The following is a 27,589-nucleotide window of genomic DNA, read 5'->3' as shown; positions in this document are numbered from 1 at the left end:
GGTGAGGGGATGATGGCTGTTTGCAGCTGGTCACACACCCTTCAGGGTGGGGGTCCTCACTGGGGTGCCTGGCCAGTCTGGCTGAGAGGCTGAGGGCTGTTTTCAGGCTGGGGGTGACTGAAGCTCCCAACCGCTCCTTTTTTTCCTTTTTTTTTTAATTTTGGGCCTGCTTTAGCTTTGAGGCTTGGCTAGGCCTCCACTGCTGAAAGTATGTTTCTGGCCTTTGCTTACAATGTTGCGATCCTGCTGGCTGAAGTGCGGGACTAAAGCAGGTTTCTGGGGTTTTGTTTAGCTTCTATATTTGTTACGTAGTTGCTTAGAGTTTCAGCTCAGAGGCCTGCAGCGGCAGGTGGGGAACGTTGGAGTCCTCCGTCACTAAAGCAAGCAAGCCTCATGTTAGTTTCAAGCTGCCTGGCCTCCGGCCGCCATCTTGGCTGGCAGTTAATTTGCATATTGCTCTGATTAGCCAATGGGAAGGGTAGCGGTCGTACGCCAATTACCATGTTTCTCTTTTATTAGATAGGATTACTGAGAAATAATTTATGTCTCCAGTTGTAATTGTGGATTTTAACGAATTATTCCATTGAGTCCTTACATGTATAGTTTTGTCTATTTTGAAGCTCTAATATTAAGGGCATGCACTTTTAGCGTTTTCGTATTTTCTTGGTGAACTGATCCTTTTCTTTATGAAATGCCGATGTTTATCTCTGGTACACTTGTTCCCTTCTTCTACTCTGTTTGATAATAATTTAGCCATGCCAACCTTTTTATGCTATTTCATGATATATCTTTAATATCCTTTGACTTTCAATAGTCTGTATTTTCATTTTTAAATTGTGTTTTTTAATGCTGTATGAATGGGCCCCTCTGCAATTTTGGGCAGACTAATAATCTTTACTTTTAAATTTTTATTGAAGTTGTTTTAAAGTAATTATGGATATCATTGGGATTAAGTGTACCATCTTTGATTTTATATTTTCTCAGTGGTTGATTTTTTTTCTCTTTTTTCTTTCCCATGAACTTCTTCCATTATATCTTGCAGATAATATCTGAGACTAAGCCAGCCGTGGGCAAACTACGGCCCATGGGCCGGATCTGGCCCGTTTGAAATGAATAAAACTAAAAAAAAAAAAAAAAAAAAGACCGTACCCTTTTATGTAATGATGTTTACTTTGAATTTATATTAGTTCACACAAACACTCCATCCATGCTTTTGTTCCGGCCCTCCCTCCGGTCCAGTTTAAGAACCCATTGTGGCCCTCGAGTCAAAAAGTTTGCCCACCCCTGGGCTAAGCCCTAACCGGTTTGGCTCAGTAGATAGAGCATCATCCTGCGGACTGAAGGGTCCCAGGTTCAATTCTGGTCAAGGGCATGTACCTTGGTTGTGGGCACATCCCCAGTAGGGGGCGTGCAGGAGTCAGCTGATCGATGTTTCTCTCTTATCGATATTTCTAACTCGCTATCCCTCTCCCCTCCTCTCTGTAAAAAAACAAATAATAAAAAAAATGTGAGATTAATTTCTCTTAGCTCTTTCTACATGTAAACATTTTTATGTTCATTATGAAGGATATTTTCATCAAATATGAAATTCAAGGTTGAGAGAGGTTGTTTTATTTAACTTTATATTTAAAAATATTTTTTTCTTTTGGCCTTCATTATTTATTATGATAATTCAATTATAGTTCATATAATTATTCTCCTGTATGTAATATCTTTGTGTTCTGCTCCCTTTATAATTTTTCTCTTTCTATTTTTTTTTTTTTTTTTTTTTTTTTAGCAATTTACTCTTATGTGTTTAGGTATGATTACTTTGTGTTTATACTGCTTGGAGTTTATTGGCATTTTTAGACATTAGCTTTATCAGTTCTGGAAATTTCTCAGCCATTATTACTTTAAAATATTTCTTTTACTCCATTCACTGTTTGCTTTTTCTCTGGGATTCCAATTATGATTATGTAAAACATTCTGATATTTTCTTTCATATCTCAGACTTTATGTGCCCTTCTTTCAGTTTTTCCCTCATGTGTTGGAGTTGAGATTTTTTTCTATCAGTCTATACTCATTGATACTTTCTTCTGCTGAGCCCAGTATTCTCTTAAGTACATCTAATGGTTTCTTCAAAGCCATTTCAATTTTTATAACTGTTTCCAAGTCTCTGCTAGTATTACCCATCCCATCATGCAAGTTGTCTACCTTTTCCATCAGACACTTCAGCATTTTTAAGTAATTATTTTAATTTGCTGTGACAATTCTAACATCTGGAGTGTCTATTGGTCTGTTTTTATTGGCCATTTCCTTTTTGGAATGTTAGCCACTTTTTCTTCCTTTCTCATTTTTTCTGTGTGTGTGATTTCTTACTTTATGCAGCATATTTTATACTAAAAACCCAGTAGAGAATGAAATAAATATTTACTTTTTTTAAAAATGGGGTGTTTCTTCTTTCAGTCTACTAGAGTGAGGGCTGAGTCTGTATGTGCTGCAGGTCAAGCTCATAGTAGTGTTGTGATGCAGTTCACCACAGCATCAAATGTTTGGAGAGCCTGGTTGGGAATTTCCTGTTTATTCAGACATGGGATCTTAGCAGGGGAGTGCTTTGGAAATCTTTGTTTTACAGATGAACCATGTGATGTCTAAACTATTGGAAACCTCACCCTATATGACAGCACAGCAGGCAGATGTTTTGGTGGCCAATGGCATCTGTTTGATCTCTAAGCTCACCCCTAAATGTCTTTGTTTTGGCTAGAACTGAGCTTCTGTACATTACATGAAGGTAGTAATATTTTCTAGGAAAATGTTCTCACCTCTCCAGTGCCACCCCAGGTATTCTGTGGTTGAAAGTCAGAAATACCTGGATAGGAGGAAAGGAACTGAGCTCTTTGTGCCCTCTTTCGGTGTTTTATAGCAGAAAGTCCTGAGTGACTGAAAATTTTCTTTCAGGCCTCTGCTTCTTACCCATTCTTCCAAAGATGAAACTCTGGTTTGCTTGGAGGATTCAATTTAATTTTCCTTTTCATCTCTGATTCTTTTTTACTCACAAATATAGAATATCTGTCTATGTTTTCTTCCCATACCTGTACTTTCCAAGTAAGATCCCCATGACTCAATGAAGAGAAATAGGAATGAAATGTGGGTAAAACACTTTCTTGCCTTGGTTTGGGGTCCTTCAGGATTTATTTTCTTATACCAGCCTCCATGTGGTTCTTAAAAATCCGTTAAAATTCTGGTTTCTAGTCTTACATGTTAAGGAGCTTGAATGTTACCACTCTCTTATAACAACAGTAAAAAATACTGAGCAGATTGAAAAATAAACAAACTCTCCTTGGGTCCACAAGAGAGGGAAGACACAGGCTAGCCATTGCCCCACACTGGAAAGGCAGAGGGCAAATGCAGCGAGTCCCAGCTAACTGGGGCAAAGACAGAGCAGCAAACACTGCAGGAGCCGTGGCAAAGTAGGGGAACCTCAACTGTTAGGAAGAATTGCTGGAGACTCAGGGCACACACATCGGGGTTAAAAACTTCAGGGGAGCCGAGACCGGTTTGGCTCAGTGGATAGAATGTCGGCCTGCGGACTGAAAGGTCCCAGGTTCGATTCTGGTCAAGGGCATGTACCTGGGTTGCTGGCACATCCCAGTAGGAGTTGTGCAGGAGGCAGCTGATCGAGGTTTCTAACTCTCTATCTTTCTCCCTTCCTCTCTGTAAAAAATCAATAAAATATATTTTTAAAAAAACACTTCAGGGGAACCCAGCAATTAGGGAGGAGCCCACAATATTTTGAGATTTACATCCAGGAGCTCCACCAAATTCCCACAGCAAATATTTGAGAAATATCTGCTCCTGCTTCCAGCAGGGAGAAGGAAAGCAACCCTTATGTTAGAGCTCTCTACTTCTTAACAAGGCTTGTCTTCGGGGGAAACAAAGTACACTGAGTGTTCAGATTATTATGACCACCTGACGTTTGCAGGCAAATTAGTTATAATCTCGCACTGAAGTTGCTAGAGGCCAGACCATTATAAATAGGGAAGTAGGTTGTTTACCAGGACAGCAGAAGTGGGTTTTTTTCTGAAGATATGGGTAAACAACGCGATTTAACAGCCTTTGAACGTGGGATATATTTGAACGTGAGTGGCTAGATTATTATGACCACCTGACGTTTGTAGGCAAATTAGCCGTACACTGCACCATATGGGATATGGAAGCCGAAGGCCTGTTCGAACCCCTTTGCTGCCTGCAGTTACCAAGATAAAACGTCTCCAATTTGCACAGGAACACAAGGATTGGACAGTCGAGCATTGGAAAAAAGTCACGTGGCCCGATGGATCACGTTTCCAGTTGCATCATGCAGATGGCAGAGTGAGAATTTGGCGGAAACAGCATGAAAGCATGCACCCCACATGCATGAGTGCAAGCCTTCCAGCTGGTGGGGGCAGTGTTATGGTTTGGGGCATGTTTTCCTGGCCTGGCATGATTTGGGCCCTTTAATTCATGTGGAACAACATCTGAATAGCACAACATACCTAAGTATTATTGCTGATCAGGTTCATCCTTCTTTCAACAAGACAATGCGCCATGCCACGGTGCTCGTATTGTGCAGGAGTGGTTTCAAGAACATGAGGGAGACTTCACCTTGCTTAGGTGGCCCCCACAATCACCAGATTGAACATTTGTGGGACGAAGTTAAAAGAGCCATCAGGCAGCTGGTTCCACAACCATCAAATCTCACAGAACAGGACAGTGCTATTCATCAAGCACGGTGTCAGATTCCTCACATCACCTTTCAACATCTCGTGGAGTCAGTGCCAAGAAGAATCGCCGCAGTATTGAAGGCAAAAGGTGGCCCAACGAAGTACTGTGGGATGCTCATAATAATCTGGCCACTCGGTGAAAGCAGTGCTTAACTGCTGTGGTATTATCTGAGCCTAACTGACCTGGGGAGGAAAAATCTCAATCCCAGCCAGCTCTAGCCTTGCAGGAGGGAAAGGCTGGCTCCAGCTCACTGTAGCCATCCTGTCTTACCTAGGGAGAAGGGGAGGGGAACACAGGAACACTTGTGTTTTTATTTTGTGGTTTCTTCTTAATCTTAACCATTGAAAGTATTACAGATGTCCCCTTTGCTTTTTGTTTGTTTGTTTGTTTTCTAATTGACTCCTTCTTCCCTGCACCTGCCCCTCGGAAGCCTTTGCCACACTATTGTCTGTGTCCATGGGCTATGCATATATGCATATAAGTTCCCCCATTAATCTCACCCCTCAACCCTTCCAACCCTACATTCCCTCTGAAATTCATCAGTCTGTTCATAGTTCTATGTCTTGGACCTATTTATTCATCACTTCATTTTGCTTATTAGATTGCACATATGAGTGAGATCATGTGATACTTATCTTTCTCTGATTGGCTTAATTCACTTAGCATAATACTTCAGGCCCATCCATGATGTTGCAAGTGATAAGAATTCCTTCTTTTTTTCCCCACTGCGTGGTATTCCATTGTGTACATGCACCACAGTCCAGAGGCATTGGCTCACTAAAGCACTGAGACCTCCAGAAGATAACAATCCTAAGCCAGAGACTGGAAGAAATTACTGTACTTACAAAGACATATCTGATAAAGGACTTACCATACAAAAAGTTCTTAAAACTCAAAAATTGTTTTATGGATGTTGACAAATGAGTCTAAAGTTCATATGATCCAGAATAGTCAGCATCACATGTTACTGAAGGAGAACGTTGGTGGGCCCTCCAATGTGCCTTCTGTTGGTGGGGAAAATGGGAGAACATCCATGAATCTCTCCCCTTTCATAGAGGATTCACTTCCTGGAATATAGTTCTTTTAAGTTTATTTGCATCCTCAGCATTATGATGCTATTTTGAAAAATACATATGATTTGTAGCTTATCCAGCTAATTTGGTGGTTAGGGTGAGAATGATGGTTTTTGTAACTTTTAAAATTTATGCCAGAAGTACTATTTATATACATTAAAAAACACAAAAATATTTTATACTTATCCACAGATATACCATTTATGTTGTTTTTCATACATTTATAAAAATTAAAGATTCCATCTGATATAATTTTCTTTCAGACTGAATAGAATTCTTTTATATTTTTTATAGTTCAATTCTTCTGGTGATGAATCTTTCCATTTGTTTCTCCCAAAATATCTTTATTTTACTTTGATCTTTTATGAATGGTTAAATCCACAGCCAAGTTGACAGGCCTTCCTTTTTCTTGAAGCACTTTAGAAATATTTTTTTTATCATCTTCCATCTTCCTAAGGGAAGTCAGTGAGGAGTCAGCCATCATTTTTATTTTGTTCACCTTATCTTCTTGTGATGTGTCTTATTTATGTGACTGCTTTTAATATTATTTTTTCTTTTTTTCAGTATAATTGTCATGTGTGTTGGTGTGGTCTTTATTATTTTGAGCTTAGATTTAGGGGTTGCTTTGGTTTTTTAAATCACAAATTTTGCCATTATTTCTTCAAATATATTTTGACCTTACAGCCTTCTTCTGATAATGCAATTATATGTATGTTTGACTTCTCACAGGTCACTGACTCTTTGTTCAATTTTATTTATATGTTTCTTTTTAATCAATGTTTCATTTTGGCTAGTACTTACTCTCCTGTCTCTATTTAGAGATTACTGGAGTTCCAAACACTTGCCTTTCTGCTCCTCTGCCTTATACATTCAAGCCACTGAAGATTCTCTGCCCTCCAATCTCTGTTTCCTCAATTCATTAAGACCGTTGATGCTTTGCCTTGTTTTCCCTTCTGTGCTGTGGTTTAGAAAGTGTCTCCAGGAGCAATAATGGGGTTTTCTTTTTCTTAATTCACTTATCTCAAGGAACACAGTTTTGTTCTTCTTTTTTTCTGATGTCTGAAAACTATAGTTTAATAAATTTTTGTACTTTTTTTGCTGCTTATTTTGGAAAGGCTACCTTAGTACTCATCATTCTGTCTTGAACCTAGAGCATGACTCTATTTCATTTGTTAAAAATGACAATCCTTACTTATTGCAACCACATTTAATATGGCATAAAATAAGCATAAAGTAAATTGAACCTATAACAATATATGTTTTATTTTGGAAAACCAGGTGCATTATTTCTAGAATAACTCCTTATTTCATATTTTTTTCAATTAAAAATTTGAGTGATTTCTCCATCTACTTTCCCTCTTGGCTTGTAAAACTACATGTACTAGTAAATTATGAGAATTTTTAATTACATGTATTAATATGTTTTTGGTTTTGAGCATTAATTTCAAGAGCAAATACTTAAGATCAAACTTGAAAATGAAAGCATCAGGTTCTTTTAAACTAAATTTGGATAAATGTAAGTTAATTAAGATTTTAAGAAAAAGAAAATGGAATATGACATCTTTTTGGACTCACTGCCAAGTATTTTGATAACTTATCTTCAAAAATTATCTTCAAAAATACATATTTATAGCAAATAAAATTTTCTAATATTATAGAAGCTCAGAGCATTTGTGGTAAATTTTCAGCATTTCTATTTTTGAGAATAATAAGATTTTGTATGACTGTTAGAATGTAAAGGTTGTGTTATGTTTAATATAACTCATAAAGATGAATAAAATTTAATAAAAATTAATTATTTTCAAATATACTAGTAATGTCACAAGGTTAACAATAACAAATATTGTCTCTTATTGTTTCTACTCAGGCCAGTAAATTGAAATACTTGCAAATCCTTAAATATGTCTAAGCTTTTGAACTTATATCTTTTGGGGTCTAAGGGATGTTTTCCAGAACTCCTACCCTACAATTTGGGCTAAATACCTCTTTGTGTGCACCCAGGGAGTACCCCCACCATATTTCAAAAATAACACTTAATTTACAGAATTATAGTAACCTATTGACTTCTTTTCCCCATTTGATTGTAAATCCCATGAGGCCGTGAATAGTATATTTTTATTTTAGTGTCCATAATATCCTCAGGTCCAGAGTAGATATTTCATACTTATTTGTTAAATAAACAAATTAATACATTGTTTCTGTTTCAATTTGGATTAAAAAAAGATTATTCTAATAGGAAAACGAGCTTGGTGAAATGATTAAATGCTAACTGTACATTTTGTCTTTCCTTACAGGCTCTTAAATCTGATCTACAATGGAAAAATTCCTTTTTTATCTGTTTTTCATTGGCATAGCAGTGAGAGCTCAGATCTGTCCAAAGCGTTGTGTCTGTCAGATTTTGTCTCCTAATCTTGCAACCCTTTGTGCCAAGAAAGGGCTTTTATTTGTTCCACCAAACATTGACAGAAGAACTGTGGAACTGCGCTTGGCAGACAATTTTGTTACAAATATTAAGAGGAAAGATTTTGCCAATATGACCAGCTTGGTGGACCTGACTCTATCCAGGAATACAATAAGTTTTATTACACCGCATGCTTTTGCTGACTTACGAAATCTGAGGGCATTGCATCTGAATAGCAACAGATTGACTAAAATTACAAATGATATGTTCAGTGGGCTTTCCAATCTCCACCATTTGATACTGAACAACAATCAGCTGACTTTAATTTCATCTACAGCATTTGACGATGTCTTTGCCCTTGAGGAGCTGGATCTGTCCTATAACAATTTAGAAACAATTCCTTGGGATGCTGTTGAGAAGATGGTTAGCTTGCACACCCTTAGTTTGGATCACAATATGATTGATAACATTCCTAAGGGGACTTTCTCCCACTTGCACAAGATGACTCGGCTAGACGTAACATCAAATAAATTGCAGAAGCTACCACCTGACCCTCTCTTTCAGCGAGCTCAGGTACTCGTGACCTCAGGAATCATAAACCCGTCTACTTTTGCATTAAGCTTTGGTGGAAACCCTTTGCATTGCAATTGTGAATTGTTGTGGTTGAGGCGTCTGTCCAGAGAAGATGACCTAGAGACCTGTGCCTCTCCAGCACTTTTAACTGGTCGCTATTTTTGGTCAATTCCCGAGGAAGAGTTTTTGTGTGAGCCTCCTCTCATTACTCGCCATACACATGAGATGAGAGTCCTGGAGGGTCAAAGGGCAACCCTGAGGTGCAAAGCCAGGGGAGACCCCGAACCTGCAATTCACTGGATTTCTCCTGAAGGGAAGCTGATTTCCAATGCAACGCGATCTCTGGTGTATGATAATGGAACACTTGACATCATGATAACAACTGTAAAGGACACAGGTGCTTTTACCTGCATTGCTTCCAATCCTGCAGGGGAAGCCACACAAACAGTGGATCTTCACATAATTAAGCTCCCTCACTTACTGAACAGTACAAACCACATCCACGAGCCTGACCCTGGTTCTTCAGATATTTCAACTTCTACTAAGTCAGGCTCTAATGCAAGCACTAGTAATGGTGATACCAAGATGAGTCAAGATAAAATTGTGATGGCAGAAGCAACATCATCTACGGCATTACTTAAATTTAATTTTCAAAGAAATATTCCTGGAATACGTATGTTTCAAATCCAGTACAATGGTACTTACGATGACACCCTTGTTTACAGGTAAGGAAAAGTAAGCAAATTTGTATACTTGCCATGCATCTTAGTGTAGGGCTTCTTATGGCACTCTGATATTTGTAAATGTCAGTGCTACACTATATGGTAATTATATTACTTCATTTTTAAGTGTAAGGCTTAAAATGTGAGGCTTGTGAAAGATGAGTTCATGTGGGAAACTATTATGAATGGTGTTATTTTTAGAGAGTTCAGATTTATATCTAATATTATGCTTACTTTTTCCCCCTCCTCTAAGAGATGTGACTATCAGAGAACAAGATTGATTTATTTTAAAAAGTCAAAAACATACCAGAACTTACATATCCATATGAGTGTTCTTTCCTTCAAGGAAGTCATGTTGGGAGGCTATACCATTATCCCAATGATGCTGCCATTGCTCAAAGCACTTTTGGAATTATCTTTAGAACCTTCGTCATACTATTTTGAATATCCTCAGTGGTGGCAAATCATCGTCTTTTGAGGGTGAATTTGAATTTTGGAAACAAGCAAAAGCCATTTGGAGCCAAGTCTTATGAATAAGGTGGGTGATCAAGATGGGTATTGCCATTTTTGGTCAAAAATAGGATGTAACTATAAAATAATGAGACTGATATTTTGAGTGGTTGACTTATGTGTATGTGTGTGTGTTGTCTCATATACACTGGTTCTTAAGACAGTTCCAAAGGGAAACTTTATAAATATTTTGAGCAGTGAGAGTATCACTGAAGATACATATTTAATCTCCTGTAAGGACATTGATGGAGAGAATTTGCATCTGACTAAAGAATTTCTGGTATGTTTTTCTAAAGTTCAGCCTCATTGATTTATAGTCACATCTTGTCCAATTTTCAGTTGGAAATATACCTTTTTATCCCTCCATGTAATTTCACTCATGATAGATTTTTATTAATCCTGGGAAATGATGCAAAATCATGGCTTTGAAATATATCTTTTGTGAAATCAGATCAACTCAGTTCTTTTATACCTATGTGAATTCTTGAAGATAATTTGGTTTTCACTCATGTATGGAAATATAAGTTTTTTAAAGTGAGCATAAGCTGGTAGGAAAAACAAAACTAGCCCAGCTAGCCATGTGATCAATCCTGGGCAAGGTTCTCCCTGGCTGAGTTTTCATTTCCTCATCTTTAAAAGGAAGAGATTAGAGTAAATGGTTTCTAATATTTCTCTTATTGATAAATTTATGGGTTACAGACTATGGTTCATGTATGTTAATATAAAGTAGTTTGGGTCTTTGTTATACTCAGCTCTTCACCTGAGCTATGAGTTATTTAACCCAGTGAAGACAAGCATCCACCTCTATCCCCTTACCTTCCTATAGCTACTACACATTCTATATGTTTTAAACATTAACTCTGTGAAATAGGTTAGTTTCTATTTTCTAAATTCCAAGATTTTAACCCTGCCATGACAATTAAGTTCTATTTAAGGAAATGGCTTGAAATCCGGTCCCAAATGTTTATCATGTGTAAAATTGTGATAATGCCTGCCTCATACAGTCATTGTAAAAATTTAATTATAGTGGATATAAAATGCTTAGTAATGCCTGTTATTTATTAGCACTCACTAAATGGTGGTGATTTCAATTACAAATTCATACTCTGGCCTAAGAGTTTCCTGGTACAGTTAGACAGCATTGCTTAGGTTGTATAACATGTTGGTATTGCCAAGTTTTTCCAAAATTCTCTTTTAGGAAAAGATAGAGTTGTAAGCCTTTTTTCCCCCACATTAAATGTAAGTTTTGGTCAGAGTGTAAGTTACTACTGAGTTAGTGGAAAAGTCTTCCACAGAAGACTTTTGTAATGCAATGGATTCAGAGTTATCTATAGACTCATCAAATTTTAGAAACTGTTTTGAAAGTAACTCCATCATCCCATAATGGAGAGGTCAAGGGATTTATGCTCTGGTAAAAGCCGTGCCCTGTTCATGTTTATAGGATATCACTCATACATTTTCATCAACCTCATATTCAGATAAAAACATACAGGGAACCAAGTGTTGAAGGATTAAGAGATAAGTGAGATTTCTAAAAATATTTTAATGTTGGTAATGATCTTAGTTATTAAAGATAGTTTTATTGGGTGCCATCCCATAGCAGCTTTTAACTGATTTGGAAAATAAACACTTCAAAATGCATTTCCATTCTGGTTTCTAATGTGACTGTCAGTGTTTTCCCTTCCTTCAAATTGGCTTTTAGTCACAGAGGTGTTGTAAGTGCTAAATGGATTTGCTTAGCAGTCTGATAATGTCACAGTCACACCTTTCAAAAGCAATTTGTCATAAGTTATTTCTCAGCAGTGGCTTTTATTTGGACTTCTGCTTTTCCAAACAATGTCATTGATAAGCTCTTCAAAGACATGGTGCAGAATACAACATTAACTTTTAGCCATTTTAACCGGGATAAGATTAGATCATTTCCCCATAGTTCATGTCTGTTATTATTGGGCTTATCTTAATGAGCGCTGAAATGAAACAGAGCTGAAGTCATAATGACTCTGTGTGTATATATGTTTTTTCTTTTCAATATTAACACAAATTCCATTGTCCCTCAGAATGATACCTCCTACGAGCAAAACTTTTCTTGTCAATAACCTGGCTGCTGGAACTATGTATGACTTGTGTGTCTTGGCAATATATGACGATGGCATCACTTCCCTCACTGCCACAAGAGTCGTGGGTTGCATCCAGTTTACTACGGAACAGGATTACGTGCGGTGCCACTTCATGCAGTCCCAATTTCTGGGAGGCACCATGATTATTATTATTGGTGGGATAATTGTAGCATCCGTGCTGGTTTTCATCATCATTCTAATGATCCGGTATAAGGTTTGTAACAACAATGGCCAACACAAGGTCACCAAGGTCAGCAATGTCTACTCGCAAACGAATGGGGCTCAAATGCAAGGCTGCAGTGTAACGCTGCCCCAGTCCATGTCCAAGCAAGCTGTGGGGCATGAAGAGAATGCTCCATGTTGTAAAGTTGCCAGTGACAGTGTGATACAATCTTCAGAAGTTTGTTCAAGTCAGGACTCCTCTACCACTACCTCTGCTTTGCCTCCTACCTGGACTTCAAGCACTTCTGTGTCCCAAAAGCAGAAAAGAAAGACAGGCACAAAGCCAGGTACCGAACCACAGAATGAAGCTGTCACAAATGTTGAGTCCCAAAACACTAACAGGAACAACTCAACTGCATTGCAGTTAGCTCGTCGACCTCCTGATTCTGTCACAGAGGGGCCCACATCTAAAAGAGCACATTCAAAGCCAAGTAAGTTTCTCACTTTGCCCGCTGAGAGGTCCAGAGCAAGGCACAGGGACTCCCTAAATGGAGAATTAAAGGAATACTATTGTATTCATTCCCCGAACGCATGTGAACTATTCTCTAAAAGAAGCATGTCTATGAATGTGATGTTAATTCAGCCCAACACTTCTGATGGGTGTAGTGGAAGAACAACTCTTTCAAATCCCGAGTGTATATTGGAAAGCACTGTGTAACCTGTTTTTTTTTTTAATGAAAAATTTATTTTGAGAACTCACATAGGAAGTTGGAATTTGAAATTTCAGTCCTGTTTCTCTGACACATGGCTAATAGAACCAAGGTGTATAAACCTTCTAGGATACAGATAGATATATATAGATATATATATATATATATGAATAGGAAAAAAGTATGACATAGTAGCAGTGCCTTTCCCAAAAAGAACTGGCTTCCAGGTTCTGCAATAGCAAATCACAAAATGAAAGTTGTCATAGGAAAACTAAAGTCTTGCATAACTAATGATATTTCTCCTCCAGTCTTAAAAGGACCGCCTATGAATAATTGGTATTTTCCAGTGAATATATTGCCTATTTCTCTCAATAACAATAGTGTTTGTTTTTAGACAAATATTGTAGAGAACAAATTTGTGTTGTTATGTTATTTAAAATAAAACATTAAATAAGTATATCCAGACAAGTGTTAAAAGAAGTACCCTTCTGAAAAACATTTTTGGTTCTGATGCCTTAATGGTTCCATGTTATTTTTCATCCAGGACATACTTTTTCAAAAGTGGGAAACAGAAAAAAAAATGCAATCGATTTTCCATTTATAAAAATATACAGTTCAATTTTAAATTATATGCCACAATTTTATATGCATCTACCTGGGCATATGAAAGTGTTTTCATTACATTTAATACATATTTGCTAAATGAATGAGTTTTATATTTTTCTCGATGTAAGTTAAAAAGGGAGACAAAAATACAAGACTGCCTTTATCAGAGGGATGTTTATTTTTATTACCAGGTAACTTAAAAAACTTTAAATGAATTTCTTATTGCATTTATAAACAATATAAAGTCATCGCTCATTAACCAGATAGTGGTTTCATTTTTCCTTCCTGCACTGTGATTCTGAATTGAATGTTTAACTTTTAGAGTAAATTCACTTATTATTTTAACAAAAACCTGAGATGAAATGTAATTAGAAATCTTACTGCTTAAAAAAAAAGAATTTAAATTTAGTCAGGCAATAATATTGCTTCTTGTTAATGTGATGTTTTTTGTATTCATTGAAATCAAGGTCTACAGATAAATGTTTCTATCAACTTGTTGAAAACCTTACAACATTATACACTAACATGATGGTCTCTTATTAAAGACTAGAGGCCCAGTGCATGAATTCATGCACAGGTGGATCCCTTGGCCTAGCCTTTGGGGAACAGGCCAAAACTGGCTCTCCAACATTCCCTGAGGGGTCCTGGATTGTAAGAGAGCGGTTCTCAGGTGACACACCCCGGAATCGGGTTCCTTTCTCTCTGGTTCTGGGTGTGTCACCTGAGAACTGCAGCTGCCAAGTCACCGCAGCTCGGCAGCTCCTGTGTTGAGCGTCTTTCCCCTGTTGTTCACTGTGTCATAGCTACTGGTCTGACGGTTGAACAGTTGGCTGGTAACCAGTTACTTAGGCTTTTATATATATAAATTGGTAAATGAGGGTTAACATTAAGGGTTTTTCATTTTTGGTTCTGTTTTGAAAATAAGGTTCATGTGGGAACCTTGCAGAAAAAAAATTAATCATAATATAATAAGCCTTTATTAACTCATGTCACTTGAAATACTATTTAAAGCACAGCTGAGGAATGTCAATCATTAGTTTAATTTCCTTCTGTTAGAGGCATATATAAAAATTTCAGTTAATTTTAACTTTACAGAAGTACTTCTTATCACACACGACTCATTGTGATGACATTCAAAAGAGGGCAAGATGAAAGCAGTTAGAGATTACTTTCCAGGCCAGTCTTGAACATAATTGTCTAATGGGCTTTTATTGGCTTGGATGTTTCCTAAGTGCCTTCTCTGCCCTGCTTCTGACGTTTGCCTTTCACAATTTCTAAAATCAAATCAGCACGCATGTGTCAGCTACATAGCTCTTATGAAGAATGAAAAAGATCACGTGTTGTAGTAATTTATAAAACCAAAAACACCGTGTGTATTTTCAGCACTATTTTTGTCATAATGCTCTAATACCAACTAAGTATTTTTATTTATTGTTAACTCGTGTTGACACACACACTTTTCTTTTTTAAATTGCGGTATAATTGACATACAACATTATATTAGTTTCAGGTATTAACATAATGATTCCATATCTATATATATTGTGAAATTATCATCACAACAATCTAACATCCATCACCACACAGAGTTACTACAGAATTCTTTTTTCTTGTGATGAGTACATCTAAAATACACTATCTTAGCAGCTTTCAAATATACACACAGTGTTATTAACCATATTCACCATGCTGTGCATTACATCCCCACGACTTATTTAGTTTACTAGTATAGCTGGAAGTTGGTACCTCTTGACTTCCTTCATCCATTTTGCCCTCCCTCCCCTCTCAACACCACCTCCCCCCGCTCCGACAACCACCAAATCCATTCTCTGTATCAATGAGCTTGGGTTTCATTTTGTTTTATTTTGTAGATTACACATATAAATTAGATCATATGATATTTGTCTTTCTGTAATAATGCTCTAATCTCAACTAAACATTTTCATGTACCATGAATTACTTAATTCTTAGGCGGTGCTGGTTGAGAAAAGTATATTATTTTATTCCTTCCCAGTTTTTACCTACATAATATTTAAAAATCATGAATATAGAAAAGCTTTTGAGACTTAAATAAATGAATCCCCAAAGAAGGAATTTCTGGCATTATTAAGATTGTGAACAAGTTGGCTCTGAAATCATAGGCAACATAGGCAGAAGCTTAGCATATTTACTCCAAGCTACTGATTCATGTACTTTGTATTTTCCAGTTGTCTGTGTGTATGTTTTTAAATCTATTTCCTGCTTATGTTTCTAATGAAACTTTAATTAAATATTTTTATTTCTCATAAACATTTGGAAATCTTTAATATCTAGCCATGTGAAATTTATTGTTTTATTAATGCTATTGAATTTATTTAAATTTTTATTACTTTTTCAAGACTTTTCAGGGTGTATTAACCAAAGGCTTGACCACTTGTTCTTAGAAGTGATAAAAAGTCCTGTGTTCCCTTCTTTCCAAATGTTTGTATTTTGAGAGATTAACAAAAGATCGGCCTATCAAGAAGATCAAATGTTTTTTTGTCTGTTTGTTTATAAGTATAAGGAAAAAATTTGCTCATGGTAGTTTCAGTGCAAAGTAACTAAAAAATAAATCTATGGGAATGTTGAGATTGATTAAAGGCACCTGGTATAAAATCTGAAACACAGTAATGACTCTGGTGCATGAATGAGTGGATAGATAAGTAAGGGAGGTACAGTAATAACGTCTTTTGTTAATGAGCACAGTGGAGAGATTTGTGGTTCAGATATTATATTACTATCAGCAGGAAATTCTTTGTCTCTTTCTTGTTGCTTTCCTTTGTCATTTCTTGCATTCCTTATTTAACCAGCCATGTATGTTTGTTTGTATGTATGTATGTATGTATTTGACCCAAAACATATGGTTTGCTATTTGGTGGTGTTGATTATGTATAGGTTATATATATGGTTTTTGGTTCCTTGTTCATAATTTTTTTTATTTTTAGCCATTTTATGCTCTGATTTCAGCTTGTTCAATAGTAAAATATATTAACAGTAATACATTTACAGTGATTTACTTCAAGAATTTTAAATTATATGTGTTCCTTTGCTGTTTTTTGTTTATTTTGAATAATTGTTTCCAATTTGAAAATGTCAAAATCCTATTAAAGTAGAAAGTAGATCTTTTTAAAAAGCAAATATAATATCTGAGTGTCATAAAGGGATAATGAAGCATTAACAGTTGCCTCAAGCCCTAACCGATTTGGCTCAGTGGATAGAGCGTCGGTCTGCAGACTGAAGGGTCCAGGTTCGATTCCAGTCAAGGGCATGTACCTTGGTTGTGGGTGCATTCCCCATAGGGGATGTGCAGAGGCAGCTGATAGATGTTTCTCTCTCATCGATGTTTCTAACTCTTCTATCCCTTTCCATCCCTCTCTGTAAAAAAGTCAATAAAATATATTATTTTTTAAAAGTTGCCTCAAAATTCTAAAATAAACAACAAAATTTCTTTTGGACAATATTATTTATTTTAAATCTAAAATAGATTAATACAGAAGTATAATAAATGCAATAATTTAACTTAGATACTGTTAACACCCTCATTGTGCCCAATTTATTTTCTGTTCTGTTTTTGTTTTGTTTTTCATTAAATGTAGTTAGTAAACTTGAGGTCACGATAACCTATTTTATGTTTTCAGGCAGTTGATTACAGCTGCTTTATACATATATCTTTTACTAAAAAATTTTAGAATATAAGTTGTGGGACTATTGTACTCCATCTAAAAACATAACAAGACCACTACAGAATAATACATATTTTCTCCACAAGAATTTAAGGAATTTGTTTAAGGTAAACATATTCCATTTATCTTTTTTGTCAAGTATTTTCTACTGTATTTTTAATCACTCATAAAATTTTTACTTGCAAACTAGATTTTAATTTAGTTTATTTGCTTGTATTAATAAAGAAGGAAAACTAAATGTTTCATTTATAAAGCTAAAAAAATAATAGAACTATTATCACAACATTGACATCAATTGACTTTCATTTCCTAAATTTTAGTGTTTCACCCCTGTTTACTCACAATAATAAACTTAAAAACAGTCATTAAAATACCAATAGCTAACAAAATTCCAGAAACATAAGACAGCTTATTGTACATACAATTGCTAAGGTAAATGGAACGTTTTTCAACAAAGACTGCAGGTATGAGCCCATTCTCTTCTCAGTGTGATCCAATTTGAATTGCATTCTATAATGCTAAAAAGGCAATGTTCCGTTAGATCAGACAGTACGAAGACTATCTGCTCTTTTTTCCTTGCAAAGCCTTTTCTTCGGTCTCAGGGAGAGTCCAGCAGTATATCTACTTTAACTGGATGTGGAGGTGCCTATGTGTGAAGTGTTTGGGGGAAAGGACTTCACATGGAGGTGTATTAGATGAGAAAGCCATAGTTTTCTTCTCTTCCTCAATTAATGATGACAATAATAATTTATCTCATTATGTTTGTGAGTTAAATGTTAGTTGAGTTACAGTTATGGATAAGAAATATCTCATTTTTAAAATTTCATGGATAAAAGAGAAAATAAACCAAATTTAATGACTGGAATTTTACACCTAAATAAGTGTTCTATCAAGATTTGGAAGCAGGAAAGTCTCTCAGATTACTCAATCACTTCCCTCTCATCCTAAATTAATAATGCTGGGATTATAAATAAAATCTGTTTTGTCTTTTGTTTTTTTGTTTTAGGTCGTTTTTTTTGTGAGCATGCTTGGCTTGTTGTTGTTGTTGTTGTTGTTGTTGTTTTGCAATAGAAACTATCCTTCTTGTATCAGTACATGGGATCACTCACTGTAGAAAGAATGATAAACATATTATTGCAGTTGAGTTATCCTAAAAATGTGGTACTATATGAAGTGGGACATAGGAAGTAGCAGTTTGTTACTGGGGGCATATTTAAGTAGGAAATTACCTAGATAAGGTAATGTTAAAACTTCACAATTTTATCAAATATTACAAACTAGAGGCCCAGTGCACTAAATTCATGCACTGGGTGAAGAGTCTCTCAGCCCAGCCTGTGCCCTCTTGCAGTCCAAGAGCCCTCAGAGGATGTCTTAAGCAAGCAGGCGGACATCCCTCTCGCAGTCTGGGACCCCTTTCTCCTTACTGCCTGCCTCCTCACTGCTCAGCTCACTGCTCCTTAGTGCTGCTGCAGAGGCGGAAGAGGCTCCCACCACTGTTGCTGCACTCATCAGCCATGAGCCTAGCTTCTGGCCTTATTCTCTTATTGAAGTTCTTGCAGGAAAAGTGTAGTCCATATTGATAATGACTCATTTTAGGAACTAGAGTAATATTCTTAAAAATTCTACATTTTGAGTATTATGTATCAAGAAGTAGCCATAGAGAATTATAAAAGTCCATTGCAATTAATCCAAGAACTGGTAAGTTAAAAAAAAAAAAAAAGTGTGGATAAATCTTTGTTAAGAGGAATCTTATCAAGATTTCAGTGAAAAGTGTTTTAGGGTCTGTTTCTCAAAAATGAATTGTTCCTTATATTGTTCCTGATATTGTTCCTGTGGGAGCGTACTGACCACTACAGGGAAGCTCCTGTGTTGAGCGTCTGCCTCCTGGTGGTCAGTGCGCATCATAGTGACCTGTCATTCAGCCGTTCGGCTGATTTGCATATTAGTTTTTTTTATATAGGATACTATGTTGGCTCTGCCATAACGCAATTTCCTAATCATTTTCTTCTGTGTAATGTGGATATGTCTTAATATTGCTTTCAATAATCTAGAGATGTAAAAGTTAATCTCCAGAGGTCATTGTAAATTTATATGGATGTTTGCACTGGAGTTTTGTGAGAAAGTATTTCATACTATTCTCATCACACTGACCTGTGAACCCTGAGAATGACTTTCCTGAGATACCTAAATTTTCTTTATCATGTGTCCCTTCTTAATGACCAGTAGAAATAATTGCTTTAAATGATATTTTTGGAAAAAAATAAAATGTGTGCTATACATGGGTACTTAATGGTACTAAACATTTATAGCCAATTATTATATACATAAAGACATTTGAGGGCAGGATGTTTGTATTTAGAACATTACTGTTTCATATAAGGATAAATGGGTACACGGTAAAACATGCTATTTGTGGGGTTAATGAATAATGGCTTATATTGCAAATGATTACTTTAAACTCTGTGTGGTGAATATTGTGAAATTACATTTTCTCCTTTGAATTTTGTTTTTCCTTGACATATCTTTCATATTAATTAAATGCACTCTGTAGTTGATATGTTAACTTTCAGCAGGGAAAATGAATAGAAGCCTCATTCTCTTACTGAAGTTCTTGCAGGAAAAGTGTATTCCATATTGATAATGACTCATTTTAGGAACTAGAGTAATATTCTTAAAAATTCTACCTTTCTAGTATTATGTATCAAGAAGTAGCCATAGAGAATTATAAAAGTCCATTGCAATTAATCCAAGAACTGGTAAGTTAAAAAAAAAAAAGTGTGGATAAATCTTTGTTAAGAGGAATCTTATCAAGATTTCAGTGAAAAGTGTTTTAGGGTCTGTTTCTCAAAAATGAATTGTTCCTGATATTGAAAATTTTATTCCCAGATGCTTTGCTGTCTAATGTTGACCAGGTTGTCCAGGAAACACAGGTGAGATTCTTATCTGTCACATACATCAGCTCTTTAAATGGGTATATTCTTTTATAAATGAACTTTAAATTTTTGTTTTGCCAGCTTATGTACCTTATTGAAATTTCAATTACAACCTAATGTCAACAGTAAAGAATGAAGTTCAGTTCAGTTAAGTGCATTTCCAATTCCTAAATTTACATATTTCTGGTTAAGTGAACATATCTGACTCATGCTGTAAGAATAGAGGGAACACTGATATGACTGAGTCAGTGCTGGAGTCATGCATGATATAATGAGCATTTAAAAATATTTCCCAGTGGGAAGACAGTGGCTTAATAAGAATCTGTTCACTCCTCTCCTTGACATCCACATCCGAAGAGGAGTTGATGATACTTCACATTTTATTAAAGTGGAGGAGCAGGAGTGCTTCTCTCTTATCTGAAATGAGTGAAGCTGCTCTAAAATGGAGAAAAAGACAACCCATGAAATATTCATGGAATCCTTTTGTCAGCAACAAATTACTCTTCTTGGTGTGCTTTTATTTTTTTAAGTTTCAAATGAGGATTTGATTCCTGCATTTTAATTGGATTAGAAAGTGTGTTTCCAGAGCAGAATCGCACTTTAGCAATCTGTTCAAACAGCTGGAATCATCAGCCATTTGCTTAGAGTTTGGCACAGGAAAAATCTCCTGCTTTTAAAAGTTCTAAAAGAGGCCATTGATTTATTTCTTGGTAATAAAAATAAGATCTTGGTTTTCTTTTTTACATTTTGCAATAACTTGGACAATCATTGAAGGTTACTCCTAAAAAATTACATCTCCAAATCAAACAAAATGTTTTTCATGCATCATTTCTTTACTGAATTTAGGATTCCATTCCTGTGTTGGGAGGAAAAAAAAAAGAGCAGATGGCTCACTAGAAACAATCAATAGCACAGCATCTGCCACATATTTTATGTTCTGTTTTGTGTACTGAACTGACCCGCCTGAAGGTGCACTGTGTTACCACCACCCGTATTCCCCTTCTCAATCTTAACCCTTCTCTTCTCTGTCTCTCTCTTTCTCCCTGCTTCTTTCCTTCCTTTTTTGGTCTGATTTTAAAAAGTTTATTTATTGTGTAACTTTGGACATCTAGCTGTCCTGAAAGTTAAGATATCGTTTGAAAGGTATAAGGAGCTAAATGGTTAATCCATCAGAAGCACGGTCCAGAATGATGCTAAATGTTCTATCAAGATTTGAAAGCAGGAAATCAGTCTGAATCCCAGACATTTATATTATTGGGTTTATTTATGTATTTGCTACATTCTTATAAGTTGAATTTAAAGAATTTAAAGTCTGTGTACCACCAGAGATAACACAGGTTTTGCCAATATGATGATTTATAATAATGACATTTTTGTCCTAAAGTAACTAGTATTAATTATAGAAACTTCAAAAAGTATCATTAAAAAGTAAATATAAATCCATCATAGTCCAACACCTAGACACAGACACTAATAATATTTCAGCGATTCTTTATTTGCACATGCAGTAAATTCATGTGTACTGGTAGGTATGTGTGTTTTGTATTAAGTTTACATAGTGAATGTGTACTAGTATATGTGAAATATGTCACCTTTTAAAAAATATTTTGTTAAGACTCTTTTTAGTTTATTTTATGAAATGAATGACTATGTCATCATGTCATAAAAATTTTCCTTCCATGTTGTCTAATTCTTTTTGCTGTCTACAAGCATTAGAAAAAAAAAAATCACTCACAAAGAATTGTTTTAACAACATTTAGTGGCAATACTTCATTCACTTGTTACCCAACTCCTTGCTACATTCTATTATCAGATTTAAGTCACCATATGACCTCAGGATAATTAATCTTGCTACTTGGTCAGTGGTTTCTGTTGTAGCAGGCCTGCAGTCCCTACAACTGTCAGCACAATCATACAGTGATGCCCCTTGGAGGAGACCGTGGCCTGTGTGCTCTGAGTCATCTCCTGGCCTTTCACATGTCAGCAGGACTTTCTGCATGTGACTGAAGGGAGAAGGAGAGCTGGCAGAGATTCCAGCTGTGTTCACAGCTGGTCTACTCTTTCTGTAAATAGAAAATAAAAGTAAGCAATAAACCCATGTTCCTTTTTTAATATATAAAAATGTTTCCAAGGCAACAATTTTAAATTGATTACCCCACAGTCCCTAATAGAACATCAAGCTCTAATAGGAAGGTACAAAGAGGGAAGAAGATACAGTGCATGAATTTTGTGCACTGGGCCTCTAGTAATATATAAATGAATAAAAAGTAATTTTGATTATAAATGAACAGCAATATCTAAATAGCTATGTGAAAACACAGGAAAACAAAGGAAATCAGAGCTATGCAGCACAGCAAATGTGTGTATATGATCCAGATATTTTTCCAATGGCTTTATTTTCCCCCCTCAAGGGAAAACGACCAACATTCAAGTTAATTTTTCAAGTTAATTTTTCAAAATAAGAATACTATATAGGCCCTTATATAGAAAACATCTATTTTTATAATAATTAAAGCACACTTTTGAAATATTTATTTGAACATTACAGAAAAATCAGAAAAAAGTAAACCCTAGTGTCAGTCCTGACCTTTAGAAACCATTTCATTCTTTTATAGATATTAGAATTAAATAAGATAAAAATCTTTCATAGCTCTTAATTATATTTGAGTAAGGGCAGCAACAGCATTTTCACACAATCCATTCAACATCAGAACATTTTCCAACTCTTAATGTTGAGGTAGCTTTAATTTGCTCTTTTCTTTGTACTATTAATAAGACTATCCACCATGTTGTACATGATACCCTTTAACTGTGATGTGAGGGCCACTACTGAAACACCCTGAATCTACCCCCCATTCATCATTTTTACTTCTTATAAAAGTTTGACATAATTATTACAATTTATTTTGTTTATCTCTTTCTCATGCTCTTGTAATTTTTGATATTAAAATAAACTTTGCTATTCTGTAATTTTTGGTATTAAAATAAACTTTGACTATTTATAAAGTCAAACTAGTTATGCTATCCACTATATTCTTCTTCTATATGTAGCTACTTTCTGAAACTTTAACTTTGGCATAATGGAATTATATATTTTTTCTATTAAAAGGAACATATTAGGTATACCAAAAAAAATCCTGTTGAGATCGAATTTCATCAGAATAAGTTATGCTATAAACCCAACAGAGAGGAATATAGATATATCCCATTGTAATTTAGTTATTTTGCATTTTTAGAAATAATCTTCCAGGTAAAGTATGATAACTGATACTTATATTTCAGTTATTTCCATGGTAATTATTTATTACAAAAAGGATATACATCTCTTATCTGCTAATAATCCTCCAACATCGTGTAAATTCTTTGTTCAATAATTTTAAAAATTAGTTTGTTCCAAAATTAATTACACTTACTTAGATTACCAAGTGGTTGAAATATGTTTTCTTCAATATATTTCAGTATCTTGCCTACCTTTATCAAATAACCTAAATAATCATAATATACTTTAATAATTTTATCACCAAGTTATCCAAGTAGATTCTACATCAGCATTCTGATATAGAATATTTAGTAGATAACTAAGAAACTATATTTCATGATTTATTTGTGCCATATATTTATAACCCCTAAATATGTGGTTGTTTTTGAATGGGAAGAAGAAAAATTAATTTTATTTTATATGTATGCAATTGTATAGGTCTCAAAAATTACTTTCCATTTTGATCAAGCATAGACTTTCTGGACAAATCTTAAATGTAGTATTAAGTACTAAGTGCTCAGAACATAGAGAAAAACATATTTATAGTTTATTATTATTATAAATTTATTATAGAAGTATATATTATATGTGACACATTAATATATTTAGATATTTTAATAATGGTTTTTATATTATTTCTTACTAACTACTAACTTTGCTGGTGAATTAGTATCAGTTTGCACATTTATTGTATTTGTCCTGTTGGTGAGGAACTAATTATTGAATATGTATAATTGTCTTTACCATCATTAAATTTATAATTAAATTTTATAAAACAAATATTATACTAAACTCCCAGCAGAATATATTTAAAAAGTAGAGATCACTTAGGTTTTAGATGTAATGAACAAATTTTATGTAATATGTTCATGTTTTAAAAACCAGTATAAATATTTATTATAACTTAGATGCTACACATTAATGAATAAAATCATTATTTTTTTTATCTTGAGAATGTACATGTGAAAAATCAAAGCAAAGGAAAATTTCATTTCACAATTTCGCTTTGACTTGCATAGTGATTTAGGCTAAAAACATTTAGATTTTTTAAAAATCAAATTATTTTATATATCCACCAATTTGAATGACCAAGCAAGATCTTAAGTGCTAATGTGCATGTCTAGGCTGTTTTCAGAGGAGTGTCTTGTATTATAGCAAGGCACTCCTGCCTGAGTTCTGACAGTTCAGTAAGTTCTGGATTTCTAGCATGATGATCTTATCAGTTATGTGTTTCTTTTCTTTTATATTTTTTCCTTTCATTTCAGAGGCTGGAGTTAATCTGAAGAGCACCACTTCTCTCTCCTGAAAAAAATGTTGCCACTGATATTTTTACTGGATAAAATTAAAAAAAAAGTTTCATTTACAAAGGCTAATTGTTGAACTGATGTCCTAGAAGAAATTGTCCACAGGAGCTGAAGCAGAAGTTTCTGATGCCGGTGCAACTGGCTCCATCAGATCACTGTTCATCTCTTTTAAAACCAAATTGTTTTTCTTCTGGTCCACAATTATTTTTTTTAAAAAAGAAGGAAAGAAATAAGCCTATATTGGGCATCGAGTTCTGTATCAATCCATGTTACATTGCCATCCATGATTTAAGACTGTAGAATCTTGAATAATCTATATCACTTTAACAAATAAATGTTTTACTATGACAGAATTCGCACTTTGCCTGATTTGTGGAAATATCATGTCAAGTATGAATGGTGAAATGATTATTGCAATAACTAATAATATTATTTTACATTTATGTAGTGCAAAAACATTAAGGCATTACAAATTGTTTTATAATTCTGGAACTATTTCTTCTGTGACTGAAATCCACCCACTTCTCGGGAGAGCAGTGCAGCTGTTTAAACAGCGTTACAGGCATTGTATTCCTCAGTGTAAGACAGAAAATGATGAGGGATCTCTTTTCCTAGTGGAACTTCAGAAAGCATTAAGATAGGCATATTGTAATTAATACAAATTTATTCATTGCTTTTCTGGAGAGCTAGGGCAATGATGTTTTAATAATTTTAGGCCTTATGTTTCATTTTAAGTGCCCATTTCTCCAATTTTGCACAATTCCAGAGAAAATAACGAACATACATCTGATTTAACTCCAGTAGAAATATTAGTAAGATATCTTTGATGGCTAATAAATGTTAATACTGTCATGTTTAAACAAAATCAAACCCCAGCATTTAAGAGGTGCTCCAGGTGTCAAGCAGGCCTGAGTTCAGACTTTAGCTAAGTGAATTTGGCCATTCTACATTTCTATGGGATTACAGGATAAATATATTGTAAAATTTGAAAATGCACACTAATCATTGCACTTGGCTTAGGCAGGAAATTCAATTAGAAATATTAGTGGCATTGTTATTAACAACTGAAGTAAGGTTCTCTAAAACATCAGAGATTTTATTTTTGCCCCTTGACAATTCTGGTAGTTATTAATTATTAAAAGTAATATGTAGTCTAATTTTTTTTAATTAGTTAAAACTAAAAAAGCCAGAGAACTTTTTTTTTTATTTTATATACATTTGTAATTCCTCTTTTTCTTTTCTTTTTTTAATTAAGCTATTACATATGTGTCCTTATCCCCACGTTAGCCCCCTTCACCCCACTCATGCCCTCACCCCCCTGTTGCCTGTGCTAAGAAATTTAGATTAATCTGTTAACCATTTCATATCACTTAGGCTATTTTAAATACACAATCATCCAAAGAGAGGTTACAGAACGCCAGTCATTAAATGGCACTTGGAATCTGTGGTAGTAGCCACCTAAACAGCAGTTTAAACATCTGTACACACACAAACACACACTCCCAAATACATTCAATACATGATTGAAACAGAAGTAAGGTTTGAGTTGAAATGTTATAATTAATTTGTGATCTTGGGCAACTGGCTTAATTCTGTTTCTTTACAGATGCCCTGGAACAATCTTGTTTACGTATGTGTATGTGTATGCATGAAGAAATGTTTATGGGGACAAGGGAACAATGAACAACATTTCATGAGTGGAATCATACAGTATTTGGCTTTTCATGTCTGGCTTTTCCTACTTACCAAAATGTTCCAAGATTCATCCCTGTTGAAGCATGTATTAGAACTTTATTTCTTTTCATAGCTAAATATTATTCCTTTGCATATATGTGGCACATTTTATTTATCCATTCATCCTGTGATGGACACTTGTATTGTTTCCACCTTGTAGGCACAGAGAATAATGCTAAAATGAACATTTTTATACAGGTATACATATTTGTTTCAGTTTTCAAATTGTTGACTATAGACTTAAGGGTAGAATTGCTAGAGCACATAGCAATATTTTGTTGAGTTCATTAGGGAACTGCTAAATTATTTTTTACCGTGGCTGCATTTTACATTCACTCAACGCATAAGTGTGCAAGGGTTCCATTTTGTCCACACATGTAATTTTTAAATTTTTAATAGTCATCCTTGTAGGTATGAATTATCTCATTATTATTTTCAGTTTCTTAATCAAATAACAATTATATTGCTCTTCTTTTCATGTACTTATTGGCCAGTTGTATGTCTCCTTTGAAAAATGTTAACTCAAGTCCGTTGCCCCTCCTTTTGTTATTTAGCCACTACACATTCTATATATTTTAAACATTAACTCTGTGAAATAGGTTAGTTTCTATTTTCTAAATTACAAGATTTTAATTGGGCCATGACAATTAAATTCTATTTAAGAAAATTGCTTGAATTCCAGACCCTAATGTTTGTATATCATTTGCCAGTATATTAACCCATTCTATAGATTACCTTTTCACTTTCTTTTTTATATATATGTTAATTTTCACTAACTTTTTATTTTATTTTTTTACACAGGATTTTATTTTTATTTAATTGTTATTATTGAAAGTATTACATGTTCTCCTTTTTACCCCCCACGGACCCATTCTAGCCTGCTCCCACCCGTGGCCCAAGCCTTCACCACCCTATTGTCTGTGTCCATGGGTTATGCATATATGCATACAACTTCTTTGATTGACCTCTTCCCACCACACACCCACCCCTGCCTGCCCTCTAAGATTCTACAGTATGTTTGATGCTTCTGTGTCTCTGAAT

The 27,589-nt window shown here is 34.9% G+C and overlaps 1 protein-coding gene across 2 annotated transcripts in view; it reads left to right on the top strand.

The window, feature by feature from the left end:
• Window positions 1–25,578, top strand: part of LRFN5 (leucine rich repeat and fibronectin type III domain containing 5) — a gene marked incomplete at both ends in the record, with an annotated part of 293,934 nt that extends 268,356 nt beyond the window's left edge. Inside the window, 4 exons of one of the 2 annotated variants that reach the window (XM_081110418.1) lie at window positions 8,111–9,515; window positions 12,080–12,792; window positions 20,205–20,248; window positions 24,776–25,578. In XM_081110418.1, coding sequence (XP_080966544.1) covers window positions 8,131–9,515; window positions 12,080–12,792; window positions 20,205–20,248; window positions 24,776–24,793 — 2,160 coding nt within the window. Of the gene's footprint in view, window positions 1–8,110; window positions 9,516–12,079; window positions 13,020–20,204; window positions 20,249–24,775 lie in introns of those variants that run through there. The other variant, XM_081110417.1, reaches the window with a different exon arrangement.
• Between the last annotated feature and the right edge of the window lie 2,011 nt (window positions 25,579–27,589).

The sequence above is a fragment of the Myotis nattereri genome (genome assembly GCF_964212035.1).
Source record: "Myotis nattereri genome assembly, chromosome: 1".
Lineage (NCBI taxonomy): Eukaryota > Metazoa > Chordata > Mammalia > Chiroptera > Vespertilionidae > Myotis > Myotis nattereri.
Note: the sequence above shows the minus strand (reverse complement) of the source record. Positions and strands in the feature narration are given on the sequence as shown.